This window comes from Toxotes jaculatrix, chromosome 12 (assembly GCF_017976425.1).
Source record: "Toxotes jaculatrix isolate fToxJac2 chromosome 12, fToxJac2.pri, whole genome shotgun sequence".
Taxonomy (NCBI): Eukaryota; Metazoa; Chordata; class Actinopteri; family Toxotidae; genus Toxotes; species Toxotes jaculatrix.
The window spans coordinates 7471965-7488741 of record NC_054405.1 but is presented as its reverse complement, the minus strand read 5'-3'; the positions used below and the strand labels follow the sequence as shown (position 1 = coordinate 7488741).

Below are 16777 nucleotides of genomic sequence, written 5' to 3'. Positions count from 1 at the left end.
GCTCACATGGGCAAATGTACAGCATATGCATCTTTGTAGGTGTGTAAGCAAAATTACTAATACACAGTTGCTTGTTAAGGAAAATATTTTCTCCCTTCTTGTGGCTTCATTAGTAAACAAGCTTGTCCAACAGCTGAGATAATGTATAAATTCAAGGTCATTTGCATGATAGTACAATGTGCAACATCTCAAACTGGTTCGACTTTAAAACCTTCAAACGTTTAAAACTATGTGACTCAACTGAACTTAAGAAGAAATGGAAAACCTACCGAGTTAAGTTCAATGCATATGAGGTTACAAGTTTAACAAACTTAGAGCAGTTCAGCAACTGGATCAACAACTGTTTAACAGTGACAAATGTTTCTGTCAGATCCTCAGTTTTAAGACTCAACACGCAAAGTGCATGAGGACTGGGAATACATTTTGATACTAAACCTTCATCACGGTTTGCACTGCTTTCATTATTATAAGAATAAACAACCATTAATTTAATCAACAAACACAGCAAGTTCCCATCATATTCCATCATCTCCAGGTGGGACACCGGAGAGCTGAAAGAGGTGTGGAGTGAGAGAGGTGAGGAAAAGATATTGCGGGGTGAGGAAGAAACAGGTGCATGCAAATGTTCTACACATAATAGGAAGTTAATTGTATTTTGGTTTGCTGATTTGGCCCATTTACCATCACACAGTCAACAGGTGGAGCTGCAGCTCAAGGAGGACACCAAAGTAATTTGCGTCAAATTCATACTCTGAGTCATAACTCAAGTAAAGACCTATATGCGTATATGTGATGGGCCTATTTTGGGATTCAGTGTGACTTACATTTTACATTAAGTCTTCAATAAACATCCATAAAGGAAAAAGATGCTTATTATCGCAACAGTCCTAAGTTTTCTGCACCATCAAAGAAATCCAGCAATATGAGCTCAGTGCAAACAGAAACTCCTCATAGTTCATTCAGCATTCCTTTAATGCCGCTGGGTTGCTCAAATGTCAAGTCAAGTCAGTTTTATTTATATAGCGTAAAATCATAACAGAAGTTAATCTCAGGGCACTTTTCATGTGTATATAAAAATAAACAAACAAGGCTACAACACAAGGCTCAAGCTGTAGCACCCAGCTCTGAATTCAGAGAATGATTTTCCCAAAATAGAGGTAAGACAAAAGATGATAGTTGGAAAATTATAAATAATTATTATATAGGATTATTATTTAAAAGAATAATACTATCTTTGACTGAATGATGTTTTAAAATATTGAGAAAATTTGTGAACCTGCACTGTAAACAATTGCATTTTCTGGGTTTTTCAAAATAGGAAGACAGACATATTTTGGAATCCACACATATAAACACGCAGGTGATATTCCAACAGCTTCTATTTTGGAAAAGTTCTCCCCACCCTGCCGCATTGTAGACATCTCGCTGTTTGTGCATTAAAGTTTTGCGGTGAAGCTGTTGACTCAAACTGAGCTGCAGAATCAGATAAGACTGTGTTCGCTCACCATGCCTACAGTAACCATGCAGAGCCGGTACACAGCCCATGTGTCACGTCAGTGCGGGGAGAGAAAAAAGGAAGAGCAGAAAAGTGAGAAAGGGGGAGCAACAAGCTGCTAATCGCCAGTCCCTGGGAAAAGACAACCGGCATCTGAAAACATCGTTTCTCAAAGCAAACAACACATCTTCCAGATTTTATGTACGTGTGGGGAGGACAGTTTGCCATGCCTTCAGAGTCAATGTTTAGCTTAGCAACGCTGGCATCAGGCGAGAAACCGACAAGACTTGCCGATGAGAACTGCGGCCACAGCTGGGGTGTGTTATGCTGAAAATATCCTCAAGGAGTAACACTCGCACCTTCAGGCCAGAGAATTTTCCACCTATTTAAGGTGACAGGATGAGTGGAGAGTGTGCAGCAGAGAGCAGACCCTCTGCAAATCACTCACACCTCTTTGGTAAGAGTGATGACAGCACTGAACTGAGCTGAACGACAACAATGCCACAGGTCAAGGTGACATCTGTTTAGCTGCAACCTGTAGGCTTTTCTAACCTCCAAGCTTCAAGTCTTGCTGTGTTACGATCCTCTCAACTCGAAGACCAGCAGTTCAAATTTTCCTTGTCACCTGCAGGTGGAAATGTGTGTGGTTGATTATGAATAAACTAACAGATACGCTTGCTCGCTTACGCTTGTGTTTGCAGCAGCCTGGGGCCAGAAAGTTTTCTTTTGAAAATGTAGGAATGCAGCAGTGAGATGCACCTTTCCTCCAAAATCTGATCACTGGTAAAATACGGCATGAAACGGATTTCAATAGCTTCCCTGTGGCATTAAGCTGATTTAACCTTTAATTTCTCTTTCATGTATCTTTGTGTAGACTCACTTTGTTGCTCCAAAGGTCAAACATATCTCACCAACCAGCCCAACCCACTTTCCAACCTCCCGGGGAGAAAATACGACCTAATTCCTTCTATAACCACACAACCCTTTAGTATCCCACCTGCTCACCTGAACAGACAAATTAAATTCAATGCTTGTTTTGCCTCACACAGGTCACCAAAACCACTGTTCCAAAACCTACACATGACTGCGAAATTCAAAGCACTCTACTTGTTCTTGAAGTGGTGACAAAAAGAGGAATGCACTTTCCCATTGAGGAGGGAAACCTGAAGTATTCCAGTAATTGTTGAGCGGCTCACAAAGTCACACAGAACTTGTGTTAAAAGTACACCGGTGTACAGTACAGTTTCTGCCCCACCCCTGTCTACAGATCCATGTCTGAGAACTTGCACCATAACCAGCTGGTGACCTCGGAAAGAGCAAGGTTTCCCTTTGATAACAAGGCACTCAGTGGTAAAGGCTGGAGACCTGACATCAACAACACAGAACAGATATGAATACAGCAACTATCTGCACCTAATGAGCAGAAAATCCTCCTGAAACTGTGTACAAGCCCTCCCACACAAGCTGAGGTGAACAAGCAGCAACCCAAGGTGTATTTTGGTGGCTGGAATGTGAATAACTCTTCCTTGTCCAAAATATTCTTTGGCTGAGTCCCACGGGAATGCACCCTCCTGGTTGTGTGACGACAACAAAAGACTTATCACCCTGTTTTCCTGTCCTTGGCCTTCTAACGCGGCAGATACTTCACGACTATCTACGACGACTAAGTGCTGATTTTCATTCTCAAGCTTCATTTCAGATTGCCCCATTTGTCCTACAGGTGCTCATCACGACAATATTTTACTCAGATACCAGAGCTCAGTACACATCTGCACTTCCCTTCAGTTATTCTTGATGAATTCTGCAAGAAAGAGGGATGACAGACCAAAACAATAGTGTTGGACAAAAGGCTGGAAATGAGGAGCATCTGGTTAGAAAGATAGTGCTAACCTCCAAGTGTTAAGTTGACATCTTAAAGGGTGGAAAGCAGCCTAATATATCATACAAATGAACTCTTTATTTATGATGCATTTGCTCCCTCCTCACCCTTATTACACTTGTATTCATTTTCATAACAAATAGCAAAGATGATTCAAAAGATAACAAGTCTGCAGTCATGCTAGTTGCTCGGTGAGGCTGTACTTAAGCCCAGCAGTGCTCTGAGCTAAATGCTAACATTATCATGCTGACGTGCTCACAATGACAATGTTTACATGTTGATGTTTAGCAGGTATAATGTTTACTATGTTCACTCCCTTAGTTTAATGCTAGCATGCTAACATTGGATAATTAGAAATAAGCTGACATATTCCCAAAATAAAGCCTGACTAACCATTGGTGCTTAGCAGGGAGTTGTTGTGCTAAACTATGAAGAAGGTATTATAGAAGTAATGTAGAAGACTTGACAGACAGACAGATGATAAATAATTGTGCATTGCTGTGCTCACTGTAGCTGTCTTCAGAGCTAACTCCCCAGACTGAGTAACAAGTTAGCAAGTCAGTGTCTACTGCAACATAAACTACTGTCATGTTAATATTTTAAACTTAACTTTTGAATTATTTTGAACTGCCCATTTGTAGATTAGGGATAAAAGGCAGTGAGAGAACTGCAATTTATGTTAAGGCATTATTTTTGTTACTTCAATTTATTTTGCTTTCATTCAAATACCTAATTTACTTTGATTTTTCAGTGATTACAGGCCACAGTAGTGGTTTAAAAAAAAACTGTTACTATGAGTGTTTTTAGAAAGGAAATAAAGATTACTATTGATTGTTAGCAGGTTGTCTTCTACTACAACACATGTACGCATGCTTAGTACAAATGCATGGATACACAGCAATGCAGCACCAACTCTGTCACAACACCACAGGACAAAAGCAGACTACAGCTGATGTTACCACTGTTTGCCGGGGGGGTTATGATTCTGCTTGTGCAGGATGGTGGATAAGGGAACGGCCTGACAAAGGTGCCCTTTGTTTGGCTTTATTAAAAACCCTGTAAGTGTGGTTTCCCTTTTAATATCCGCATCACCATGATAGGAACGAGAGAGAGAGAGAGAGAGAGAGAGAGAGAGAGAGAGAGAGAGAGGACTTTGGTTCAGGAAAATATCTCTACAGTCAGAACGCCATCTGTCTCAAAGACAAAATAAATAAGACAGTCCAGAGAGACAAGCTAATCAAACTACAAATTACATCATGGGTACAGTAAGAGCCATAATGAGTGCACTGACTGAAAAGAAGGCAGTCATTAGGCTGCTGGACTCAGAGCTAAGTACTTCCTACTGAGTTATCTGCACATTGATATGGTGAGCTAAGACAGCGCCTAACTTTAGCAACAGAGGAAATGGGAGGGAAAAGACTGCGTCGTCAGGGTCAAATAGGCACAAACAGAGGAACGTGGTTAGTTAGTCTTGTCTTTTCTGAAGAGAGGAGGAATGAGGCAGAGCTAAAGGGAAGAAATGTGTGAAAGACACTGTAAAACAGTTTCTAAGCAGCTAAAAGAAGCAAAAATATTTGAGACACTTGTCAGTGCTTGATAGAAAGCGAGGCTTAAAAAATTTAAGCCCAGAGCTACTTCTACATCACTTTTGAAGCAGTTGCATTCAAGATGAAGTGATCAAAGCAGTGTAAACCTATCTGACTAAGAGCATAAAGAATAAGACCCTCAGGATAACAGGAAGAAAGGGCTTGTACTTTTCGCTCTGAGGACTGAAAAACAGATTTTGAAATGTCCCCACGTGGTTTTCAAACTTTTTATGCAGTGATTTATGGTAGAGCTCATATTGGAAACAGTAAAAATGCAGAGGTGTGTGTTTTTTTTGTACGCTTGAAAGATTAAAAAGAATAATCAAAGGTGGATACAATGGTTTAAGAGGTGCATGGTCGATTAGCAAAGCATGGCCGAGGCTGCAAAAGTTTGAGTCCAGCTTTGACTAACAGAAGAAAGAAACAGAAAGTCATAGTTTATCCCTTTGAAGACAACCATGCAACTGTCTGGCACAGACAAGCAAATAATGAATTTTCTTGGGAGAGAAATCAAAGCGAACCCAGAAGTCTGCTAACACTGACGCATTTCAAACCGGCCAAAATGTCCATTGTGTACCTGCTGCTTTTTGCATTTACTCTCAAAAGCTGAAATATCCCCCTTTTTCCAGATGTTCCCCTGTGTTCCTCCTCCTCAACTTGTCTCCGATGAACTGGAGCTGTTGGACTCGGCTACTGAAGGAAAAGAAGCCAGAGGCAGCTGCCATTGTGTTTCCAGCCCCTGTCTCTGCTAAAAAACAGCAGGCAGGAATAGCCTGAGGTCAGTGTCACCCCCTACAGACAATCAGACATGAGAAGACAAAAACATTGTCATGAGGGCTATGAATTATTCCTCCCTTAACGGGCTTCCCTTGTTTTCAAGCACTTCCTGTCCCTGTGACAACTCTTCCAGGCCAGAAAGTTTAGGCAACAGTGGAAGATAGATTTGACCGCAAGTTTTTATGAGATGTACCTAAGAAAGTATTTATGTTATTTGTTCTTTAGGTACTCATTCTACAGCCACAGATGGAGACTTTTACATTTGCTGTTGTACTAATCAAAACTCCACGGGCCAATAGGAATCAGAAGATTCACAAATATAACTGAATACATTAATCAACGACTCTATTAAGAAAATAATTTCAATGGTGTTTCAAAAGATATATAAACCTTTTTACTTCTTCTTTAACGTCCAATCAGTTTATGAAAAAGGGAAATCCTTCGCAGTTTTTTTCTTTGCCACATATTTACCAAACTTCCTTTAGTCTTCTATTTATCTCATTTCATTTTTCAAATACGCTTTCAGTTCTATTAAATTTAATCATTAATACCATTTTCTTCATTATGATGAGATGCACAAGTTCAGGTACTTGTAGAGCACTGATCAGTCAACAGTGACCAAATGTCAGTGTGTGTGTGCATGTAAAATAAAAATATATATTTAGTAAAATAAGAAGACTTAGAGTCTACAGCCATGCTAGTGGCTCTGTGGGGTTGTACTTAGGTGCCCTCCTTTGAGCTAAATGCTAATGTCAACATGCTCACAATGACAATGCTAACATGGTTATGTTTAGAGGGAATAATACTGACTGTGTTCACTATCTCCAAACTCATTAACCTACATCCTCTGATCACCCATGAACATCTGTACAGAATCAGACACAAATGAAAGAGATGCACGTTTGGCGATTTAGCTCGATCAAAAGAAATTTCAAGCTGCAGGCTGTCTGGAACAATAATAACAACCACAACTTATAATACCTTTAGCTTTACATGGATGCTGCCAGTCATCTGGTTTTAGAGCAATTATACTAGTGTATCATATTCAGTGACATTACAAACACTAGACATGCTTCATCAGTGTCGTTTACATCTTGATCCCTGTGACTGACACTGGCTTTGGATCCTCAGGCTTGCCTCCTCACAAAGTGGCCAACTCTCCAATAGCTCGGGAGATTTGAGGTAATGTGATCCAATAAAACACACACGGGCACGTACACATGAAAACCCTAGTTAAAGAAAACAGGATTACTGTACAATTAGGCCAAAAACCCTTTTTATCTGAGGGGAGCAGAATCAATAAGCGAGGCTTTCTGTGAGAGTCAACAAGTCCAGACATGGGCCAAAACCTCAATGACTGTAAGAGCTGTTTTCACAGAAGCATGGATTCTTATTGATGGTGATTCACAGAGCTGCAGTGTGAGTGGCAGAAAGTCAGTGTTTCAAAAAGCACAGGTTATTTATTCAGAAGTAAGTCAGCCTCGTGTTTTAGAGCAGCCCTCCTGGCACCGCTGTGATGCCTTTTCTCCTTGAGTCATGTGTTGCTCTGTGACTTAGCTTGAGAACCTTTCCAGGGCTTTAGTGTAAACAGAAAAGCCAGGCTGGCTAGTGGAAAGCAGACGGATCACTTCTACTGTAGCACAACATGCTGGCAGAGAAAGCCCGTGGCCTCTGCTTGTGTTGTGCTGTGTAATGATGCAAAACCACTGGAGCGGTGGAGGGTTTTGATTCAGGCATTTACATAGAGAGAGCTGTATCTGAAACACAGATCGGCAGGAAATAACTGTACGAAGCGAAGATTTGGATACTTTACGGACACTTACGATTTTAGATTTTTCTGGTTAGCTTTTTAAAAGTATAAGTCACGTAAAAACTAAATCACGTGGCTACATGAAAGCACCATCATTCTGGTGTTTCATTTCTTCTTACTCTTGTTCCACTGATGATATGAGCATGATGTTCCCTCAAGTTAAAAAATGAAGCCAATTAATTACTATTTAGGGAACATTACCAAGTCTAAGGATTTAATGAGATGCATGCAGAACTTCTTCAAGTAAAACAAACAAACAAACAAATAAATAAAAGCCTATTTTTATTTACTGTTAATATTCTCCTAAAACGACCCAGTGTCTATTGTAGCAAAGATGCAAATACAACATCATCTATCAGGTATCTGAAACTAAAAATGAATGTAAGTAGGGTAAACTAACTAACCCCCCTCAACGTACTCCCCCACCCCACTTCTGAAACCAAACCTAAGCCCCTGATAATGTTTAATATCCTCTTAAAATTCAATTCAACTTCAAAGGCTGCTCATTTCACACAACTGCGTGAATGTGGGTGAGAGGTGGCAGTGCAGAATGTACCAGAAGGGGGCGATGGTTAAAGGCTTAATGCACAAATTCAATTTGAGGGTAAAAGGAGAAAGTGCATGTTTTCCTCTTAATGTGAAGGTGTTTAGAAGTGCAGCAGAGACATCCTAAGGCATCAGCTCTTACACTCTTCAGGCAGTTCAGAGATACTGTCAGACTCATCCAGTAAAACAAAGAGCATTAGAGAGACAGGCCAAATCACTGCAAATCAGCAAAGGAATCTCCCTGCGATGCCGGTGGTAGGAACCTCTGAAAACCAAAATAAAAACAAAGAACAACAATGAAACCTTATCCTTCAAGGTTTGGAGCTTTGCTTTGTTTGGTTTACAGTCTATTCTGAGTGTGTGTGGTGCAACACGAACCCTCTGTGGCCGTCGGAGTATCTATAGATCAGTGGGGCGGGCTACAGTCAGACTAAACTGTAAACAAGTCCCATTCAGAGAGCAGGGCTGACCCAGCACTGCACATCCCAAACCATCTGATTCATCGTCTTCAAAAGGCCAAGAGCAAACTCCTCAACAGCTGCACGATGAATCCCCAATAAATCTACTACGACCAAAAGCTTTGAATCTTACTAAGGAAGCAAGGATGCAGGTGGCTGCAGTGGCTTTTATTGCATTGCATACTTTCCAGACGACCAAAACAACAAGAAAGACCAACCCGCCTGCCCCCCCCCATCCTCCCTCCTTCACTTCTCCTGATTTCAAAGGCGATCTGCAGGGAGGGAGAAAGCACTCGGAAGCAACAGCCTTTTGTTCAGGGGTACTTTTGCATAAGGGAGAGACCGTGTTTTGTTTATGGGACAACACAGTGTTGCCATTAAGGCTTTAATCAAAACTGTTTTCTAGAGTCAGCCTTGAGTGACACCCCTCTTCCCCTGTTTGGTTCCCACTGAAGGAGCAACAGGAGGAGGAAGAAAGGAGCGGGGAAGTGTGGGAATGTCTCTACATCGTCGCCACGGCGGGCAGCTCCTAAACATGGCTTTAAATTAGGGGAAAAGAAAACACAGGCTAAAAAAAGGCAGTCGCCTAACTATACTCCTGCCTGCTAATTTGTCACCACTTGAAAAACGGGGAAAAAATAGCAACAGTTTTAAATCACACTACTTTAAAGTCAGGATATGCCAGCCAGTGTGTATGGTAGAATACTTAAACATAAGGGAGATTTAGGTCAACTCCGCTGCAGTTACACATACATCTAAACCATTGTGGGTGGAATCTATGTAGCTCTGGCTGCGTTCATATTAGAGGGAAGCAGAAATGGAGAACACCAAGTGTCTGGTTCTGGCTGGCTGGGATCGGACCAGTGACAGCTGGGGCTTGAAAGCCTTACATCCAAAGCCAGGGCTCACTGCCACTTGCTACATAGCAGCGCTGAGCTAAGCCCATCCCCTCCTGTCCAAGCCCTCACTCTGAAAGATCACTGTCCTGAACAAAACATTACGCTCCTGCCAAATAATTCCCTCTAAAACCATCTTCTCTTTAAAGTCTAAACCCAAGAGCGGAAGGGGTGCTGGAGAGAAGACAAGATGGCAAGATGGTTTATCTGTCTGCTGCCATGTCTGAGTGGGGAAGGGGTCACAGAGAGGAGAGTTTCTCAGAGAGTTTAACTAGGAAAAATGCGTGAAACACTCAAAGCCACGTCTGTGCGTACCTTATCGAGCAGCGGCAGGCAGCGGGGAACCCTGTGCTCCAGTTTGACAATGGTGATGAAGTCACTCTCTTGTCGTTCATCCTCGCTTGTGTTGCACAGAGACAAAGGGTGATACTGCAAAGAAAGTGTCAGAGAGAGAGAAGGGTTAAGGAAGGAAAAGAACAGAAATTTAAAACAACACAGATGTTTCTGGTGGGATCATTTTTTTGGACGGGAGACTGAGAGGAACACATTTTCACTTTCTTTTTTTTTTTTTTTTTTACAATGCCCACTGCACTAGAGATTTAGATGTGCAGCTTTCATGAGAAGTGCAAGAAGCATGAAAGCCAAGGTACACAAACTGCACATCTACAGCTCCTTCCACCTCATCACACTGACGCTTCGATTTGTTGTTCTTTGAAATTGTGAACTGGTCTGAAAACAAAAAAAAGGATTAGATTTATTTTTTGTGACAGCACTGACATCCATGAAACATAATGAAAAATTAAACAAAACCTTCGTTTTTAATGAATAAAAATGACAAAATATATAGAGAATAATAACTGACTGAGACTTCTTTTCTTCACTATTACTGAAACATTCAATTTTATATGTTTTTTTGGTTTTGATTTAAAATTAGACAACTTAAAGGAGGAAAAGAGAATTTTAAAAACAATAATTCATGTAAGATATTTGTCCTCTGATGACCAGAGGTGGAGGTGTGTTACAAAAAACACTACAGCTGCAAACCAGTGAGACATAACAGGCTGATAGCACTGACATCCATCTGTTCAGTACTTTGTAAAATCACAGCGTAGTTTTAATGTCTTATTTTTAATGTATGTCTATGCCTTGGGAAAGCATTGTGTTTGGATGGTGCTTTATAAATAAACTTGCGTTTCCTACAGTCACTCAGTATCACCCATACATTCATCCATATGCACCAGAGGCACCTCATGTGACCTACATTATGTGACCTTAAGGGATCAAAGATTGTACAAAAACCAAGAATAAAAAAAACATCATATTTGAGACAACAGTCTAGACAGAGAATCCAGAGCTGGCTTTCACACCATTAGAGAACAACAGTTGGACTTGATAGAAGTTTTTATGTGTTAAATGAAGGCGTTTCCTTCCCAGTTAAAATCAAGAGGAAAAACTTTGGCACCCTGCAAAATCAATTACATGGATAGTGATGTTCACTCCCACTCAAAGCCTTGAGGACTGAAAGAATGAGAGATAGTCTTTGGTAGGAACATTTGATCCCCTCTGAAAGGGAGGAAATTCATAACTGCTGAAAGGCTGCATTTAAGAGCTCAAGGAATAGCAGCAGTGTTTGCAGGTCACAGACAAGCTGTCACGGGTATGAGGGGTTGCACGGCAGCGAAGGAGGGAGAAAACCACTCCTAAAACACCCCCGTGCATCGCTAATTTGTTCACATGACATCAGTGAGAGCACCCATCAATACAAAGCTCCTAGATCAGTCCTTGTTACAGCTCACAGATTACCCTGGAGCGCCCAGTCTCTGTGTTCACCCACACACCAGCGAAGCGGTCCCACCCTGCCCTGCCCTGCCCTGTATAGGCCCTGCCTGGCCTGGTTCTGCCCCGGTGGGCCTCTTCATGTGGCTGTGGGCTGAGTTCATGGGGCTCCCCCTCATCTCACCCAGCGGAAATCCCTAAATTAAAAAGACCCAAGGGTGACATCAACAGCTGGCACCCCGGTCCTGGGGAATTGACGTAATGTGCTGCAAAGGGCTGGTGCATGTCTGTCAGAAGGAGAGAGAGGACAGCAGAAAGAAGACTTTTTTGGGGGGGGGTCACTAGGAGTGAAGCACCTTGACATACCACAAGTAATAAATATGACAAGTAAAACCAACACTAATGATGAATCTCATTGGGAAACCAGCGTGCCATAGTGCCATTGTACCATAGTTCGGTTTCTGGGGAAACCGGGGGGGGTTTAAGGTGTCAGTTGTGAAAAGGATGAGCAGTAGAAATAATTAGGTAAAACTAATGAACACTGAGTTAAGATTAAAAGTTATTTAACAAATGACTGAACACTTGTCCAGCTTCTATTTGCAAGTCAGTTGTGGAAATAAAATATAACATTAAGCCATTTTATATAGTTTTACTGGACATCAGCTTTGACGTCCATGAAAATGAACACATCTGGAACATGGCAGGTGGTGTCGATGGAGGTGCACATGAGTTCATCTGATAGGGATGTCGGGGCACATGAAACAAAAAGGGCTGGGAACCATTCTTAGAGAGTATTGAAGACAGGGTCATATGCACTCAGGGAAATAGAAAAAGAAAACTAACCCTTGATTGAGGATTGTGCCCTGACTCTTGCATGTCTGCTGAATGGCAGTCCCTGTTCAGGAAGGAAGGCAGGCAGCAAGACAGCATGAGCCCCTGGCCTGAGCTGCATGCTGCTCTGCCAGCTGCCTCTAACAGTCTGCATTTACTAGGCCCAAATTAGAGGCCTACAGTTGAACTTGGCCCTTAACAAAGAAAAAGAAAGAAAATAAAAAAAATCCTTTAATGACACTATTTCACTGATGCCATGACCTCTGCTCTTTTTTGCTATAGGTTTGTGGGAAATGTTGGGAAAGAGCTTCATTCAGTTAGAAGAATCAGGTTTTACTGTGAAATTACAATGCTTATTTCAGTCTTTAGGCCTACTTGACTTTAGGCTTACTTGACTTTGGATCTTTCCGTGATATTAAACATGTTGATGCACGGGGCTGTGCAATCATATCTAATAAAGCAGATAATAATCCCAAAGCTGAGCCAAACAGGCTCAGGAGGAGCGGCTGCTTTCAGATTCTGCTGACTTTCTGAGGCACAGTGTCTATGTTTTGCATCGTTGACAAGACTAAGCATTATCTTCTATTTTAGATATGCCCACACCACTTACAATCAGATGGCTGTGAACACTCTCCATGTGCCACCAATGGTGCCATCTACCACTTAGAAACACATTGCTCCTGGACTATAAATAGCAACGAGGACAGACTGAAACGTCTTCATTTGGTTTTTGTATGGCCTTGAGAAAAAGGGGCCTGGGAAACCAAATCACTGAGTCTCCATTTCACAGGGACTAGAAACCACAGGGCACGCAAACAGTTCCCCACAGACTGTTAACAATGCTCACTCCTCCGTTCCGCCTCCTCCTCATCTGTCTAGATCTGTTGCAAAACTGACGGGGATATGTCCCTCGGTTTCTTTGTAACCACGATTAAAGGCATTCCTTTCCAGCTCAATCAAAGACTACCCCAAAAATATTCCGAGGCAAGAATCTAACAGCCTCAAAAACAAATACATGGACAGAAAAAGAGGAAAATAAATAGTAGCTGTGATGAGAAGTCAATAATATTTTTTTCCCCTTCACTTAGCCCTGCAGATCTTCTTTTTTCATCTGCCAATAATCAGCAAGAGAGTTTTCTAGTTCATCTGCTGCCAGCAGGGAACCAGGCCCAGGCAGTTATGTCAGTGTGTGTGAGAGGGGGGGGGGGGAACCAAAAAGAGCTTGCACCTCTCATCAAGCTCCACCACTCACTTACCAGCCACTCAGGTCAGAAGGCTTCTGAAAAACTGCTGGCTGAAATGTTATATGCTACATTATCAAAATGAAGCAGATTGGTTTAGTAAGAGTTGAAAGAAATACATCAGTATGCGATTATTCTATCATACAGTATAAATCAAGGCTGAGAGTGACGAGGGCAAAAGACTTCTTTAATGGAGCTCTGCCCCGAGGCCTGGAAAGCCTGCCAGGTTAGTGCATATCAGGGAAGAATTGAATCAACTCTGCCGCATGCAAGCTTACACACACACACACACACACACACACACACACACACACACACACACACACACACACACACATGCACACACTATCTGTTGCTTGGGTTCTGATCTGCTTCTTCACTGAGTGACTCAGCCGCCCCATGTCTGGACTCTAAATCTAATGAAATCTCTTTGTCTCTCTCATTCTCTTGAAACTCCACCATTAAAGACCCACCTGTTCAGTGCGTGCGTGCGCGCACACACACACATGCACACACACACAATTACATAGGGGGGTTAAAAACAGGGTGAAAAAAAGAGTCAGCATGTGCTGCAGCTGGGCCTGGGTATTATGTTTTATATGAAATGCTGATTTAATAAACCTAATTGCTCAAAGTGACATCTAATAATTTATTTTCATAATAGGTCTAATTGTTGTGAATAATTAGACTCCTTTATTCAGCAATGTAAAACTCGGCATTGTAAAGTAAATTGTTTTGATTCTCCCACAGACACACACGCACCGTAGGTACAGTGATTTAAGTAATAACACAACAGTAGTTTTATCTATATCACATTTTGTTGTCTCTGAAGGTATAAATCAAAACTTTTTCTTCTTCAAACTTGGCAAAAGATTCTACAAGGAGGGCAATTTTTTTTTTCTTTTTTTAAGCGGGGGAATAGTCATTGCCAAACGGAGAAACAAGACCGCAACAGTTGAAAGAGATCGCAATCTGGTTGCCGGGGTTACTAGGCAACACATACTGAGGATCCCGGTTAAGATTTGGCCCTTGTGTGTGTATTTGTTACGGGATGAGGAGCCTGAGGTGACAGGACAGGCTGAGATCCTCACCCTTTGCACACATCAGGTAGCAAATCTACCTAACCAGCATCAGTGTGTGTAAGAACGTGGGTTAATGAGTGAGAGCACAGCTATGTATCGTTGCTAGAGGCACTTGAGCATGTGCTTGCATGTGGACATACGGTATGTGTGCATGAGCATGCGTCTACTGATATATTGGTGCAAAAAGTCCCTCCGTGGTCCTGCAGGGTACAGGAGTGTGTCTGTAAATCTCTGAAAGCCAAGACACTGAGCCTTTTCTCAAATATCATATCCGTTCTTGGACCAATATTCCAGCAACGCCGGCTTCTACACACGCACATACTGTGGTCCAGATCTCGTTGCCATAGATGACACAGATACACACTCCTCATACCACCCTCCTCAATCAAACAGGCTTGTATCTCATGACCCTACACTAAGTAGATTTACATGAAAGACTGCTGTAGTGCTGCCGTACTGCCCGGTGCCAGGGGAGTGGAGCAGAGGCTCTTTCTCTGTTGGAGCATCTGGAAAAGTGGGCTCTGAGGCCCTCGCCTCTCCTCCCTTTGCAAATGCAAACGAACAGGACGCATTACTGCTTTGGTCCTGTCAAAACAAAAGGCGTGTCATCTTTCCCCCCGCTTTATTGACAGTGTCAGCCCCATATCCAGTAACGGTTACCACAGAGAATGACTTGGGGAAACGTGATCCCATAATGAGGCCCAAATAATTACCACCAGCCCTAAATTTGCCCGGGCGCTTTCTTTAAGTGGGAGTGCCCCCCCCCCCAACCCCAGGCCCGTCGAACTGTCTCTCTGTTCTATAAAAGGGATTAGACAGAGAAGAAAGAACCTGGAGAGGGAAGAGGAGTTGGCCTTAAAGAAAGGGAGATGAGGGGCGAGTTGAGTACTGGTATTAGTGGAATAACAGATGAGGAAATAAATGTGATTTTTTTTTTTTCTGATGCAACATATTTCTGCAGATCATATCTTTGATTCATGGCAACTCACACTCATATCCATCTTTTACTTATTTTCATTTGCCTTCCTCACTAGCTTCTCCCCTTGTTTCCAGAAGATGTACAAGGGTTTCATCATAACAAGCAACACATAAGTTCAACTGGGATGAACTCTGGGGACCGAGGCACCACGCTGGGCACAGTCACACCTCTGCTTTGATCAGAGCAGCAGATTTTGGGTTATTACCAGTGCAGGATTTTAGAGCTCGTGTGGGGGAGTTATGATGCCCTACATGAAAACAGCTTTACATCTCTACATTTGTCTCAAATGCTTGTAGTTTAGTTGACTCTTGAGGTCATGTTCTTCTGTTACTGTACAGCTGCCATAGCCAACTATACCTTACGCTCTTATATACTAAATTCAGCGAACAAAAGTTGCCAAAACAGTCAAACAGGATTTGGTTTTAGATCCAGTGGATGAATGAAACACTGGCTTGTATTTAAAATCTCAAGCCCAAAGTAGGTCACCACACCTACATACACAGGAAAGCATCAGGAGGATGAGCACTTAGAAATTACAAATGTACCTTATTGCAATGTTTACTCAACAGTTTTCCCAGCGTAAATGCCACAAAGCACATTGGTACCTGAGTTTTTATGATCAGTATGGCTGCTACAGTAAATCCTGGCAGAATGACCTCTTTCTGTGTCTGGTGACAACATATTCAGAGCCACTCAACAGACAAAATATAACAGAAGCACTGTGATCACTATGGAAACAGTTTAAAGATGAAGCTCTGTGTCCTTTCCACATTCGCTGCACAGGTTCTGTGGTCTCACTAACACAAACGCTCATGCCTGCATTTATACATAAACCTAAACATACACACAATCAACAACTAGGGCCACTCCATCAGCCTCAGGCCAGTGCTATGCTATACATTTCAAAGCCCTGAGTTAAACATAAACACAGCACTTCCCTGTCATAACAAGTCAGTGGCTTGGTAACCCAGCAGTTTGTTAGTATTGCAGTTATCCTTCTTCCCTGCAGACACTGGGGCCACATCCACACGTCCTCCAGGCTTCCTCCGGCCTGTCCCTGGCCTGCAGGACGAGTCTCGAACTCTCTCAGGTTCCACAACATCAGTCAGAGAGAAAACCCACACTTTTCTACGTGTCAATCATTTAAGGTTGGGAACTTAAGGTCAGCTACTTGGAAAGAGATTAGCCAAGGGAATGAGGAAGGATGTTCACTGAAGGGAACTCCTTATAGGATTATTCTCCTTATAGGAGAAGGAGAGACACAGAGAAACAGAGAAAAAGGAAATGTGATGTGACAGAACAGCAGGGACAAGCTGTGTGTCACTAGCTAATATGTGCCCCCGTAGATGGAGAGACTTTTTACTGACTTTTTTGGGACTTCACTGAAGTCAACAACACCACTTTGCTCAGGGATATTTGGG

At 42.2% G+C, this 16777-nt stretch overlaps 1 protein-coding gene across 1 annotated transcript in view; it reads right to left on the bottom strand.

The window, feature by feature from the left end:
* Positions 1–16777, bottom strand: part of LOC121191103 (E3 ubiquitin-protein ligase RNF43) — a 78633-nt gene that overhangs the window by 19232 nt on the left and 42624 nt on the right. The window contains exon 2 of the mRNA XM_041052181.1: positions 9763–9876. Within this exon, the coding sequence (XP_040908115.1) occupies positions 9763–9876 (114 nt within the window). The remainder of the gene's footprint in view (positions 1–9762; positions 9877–16777) is intronic.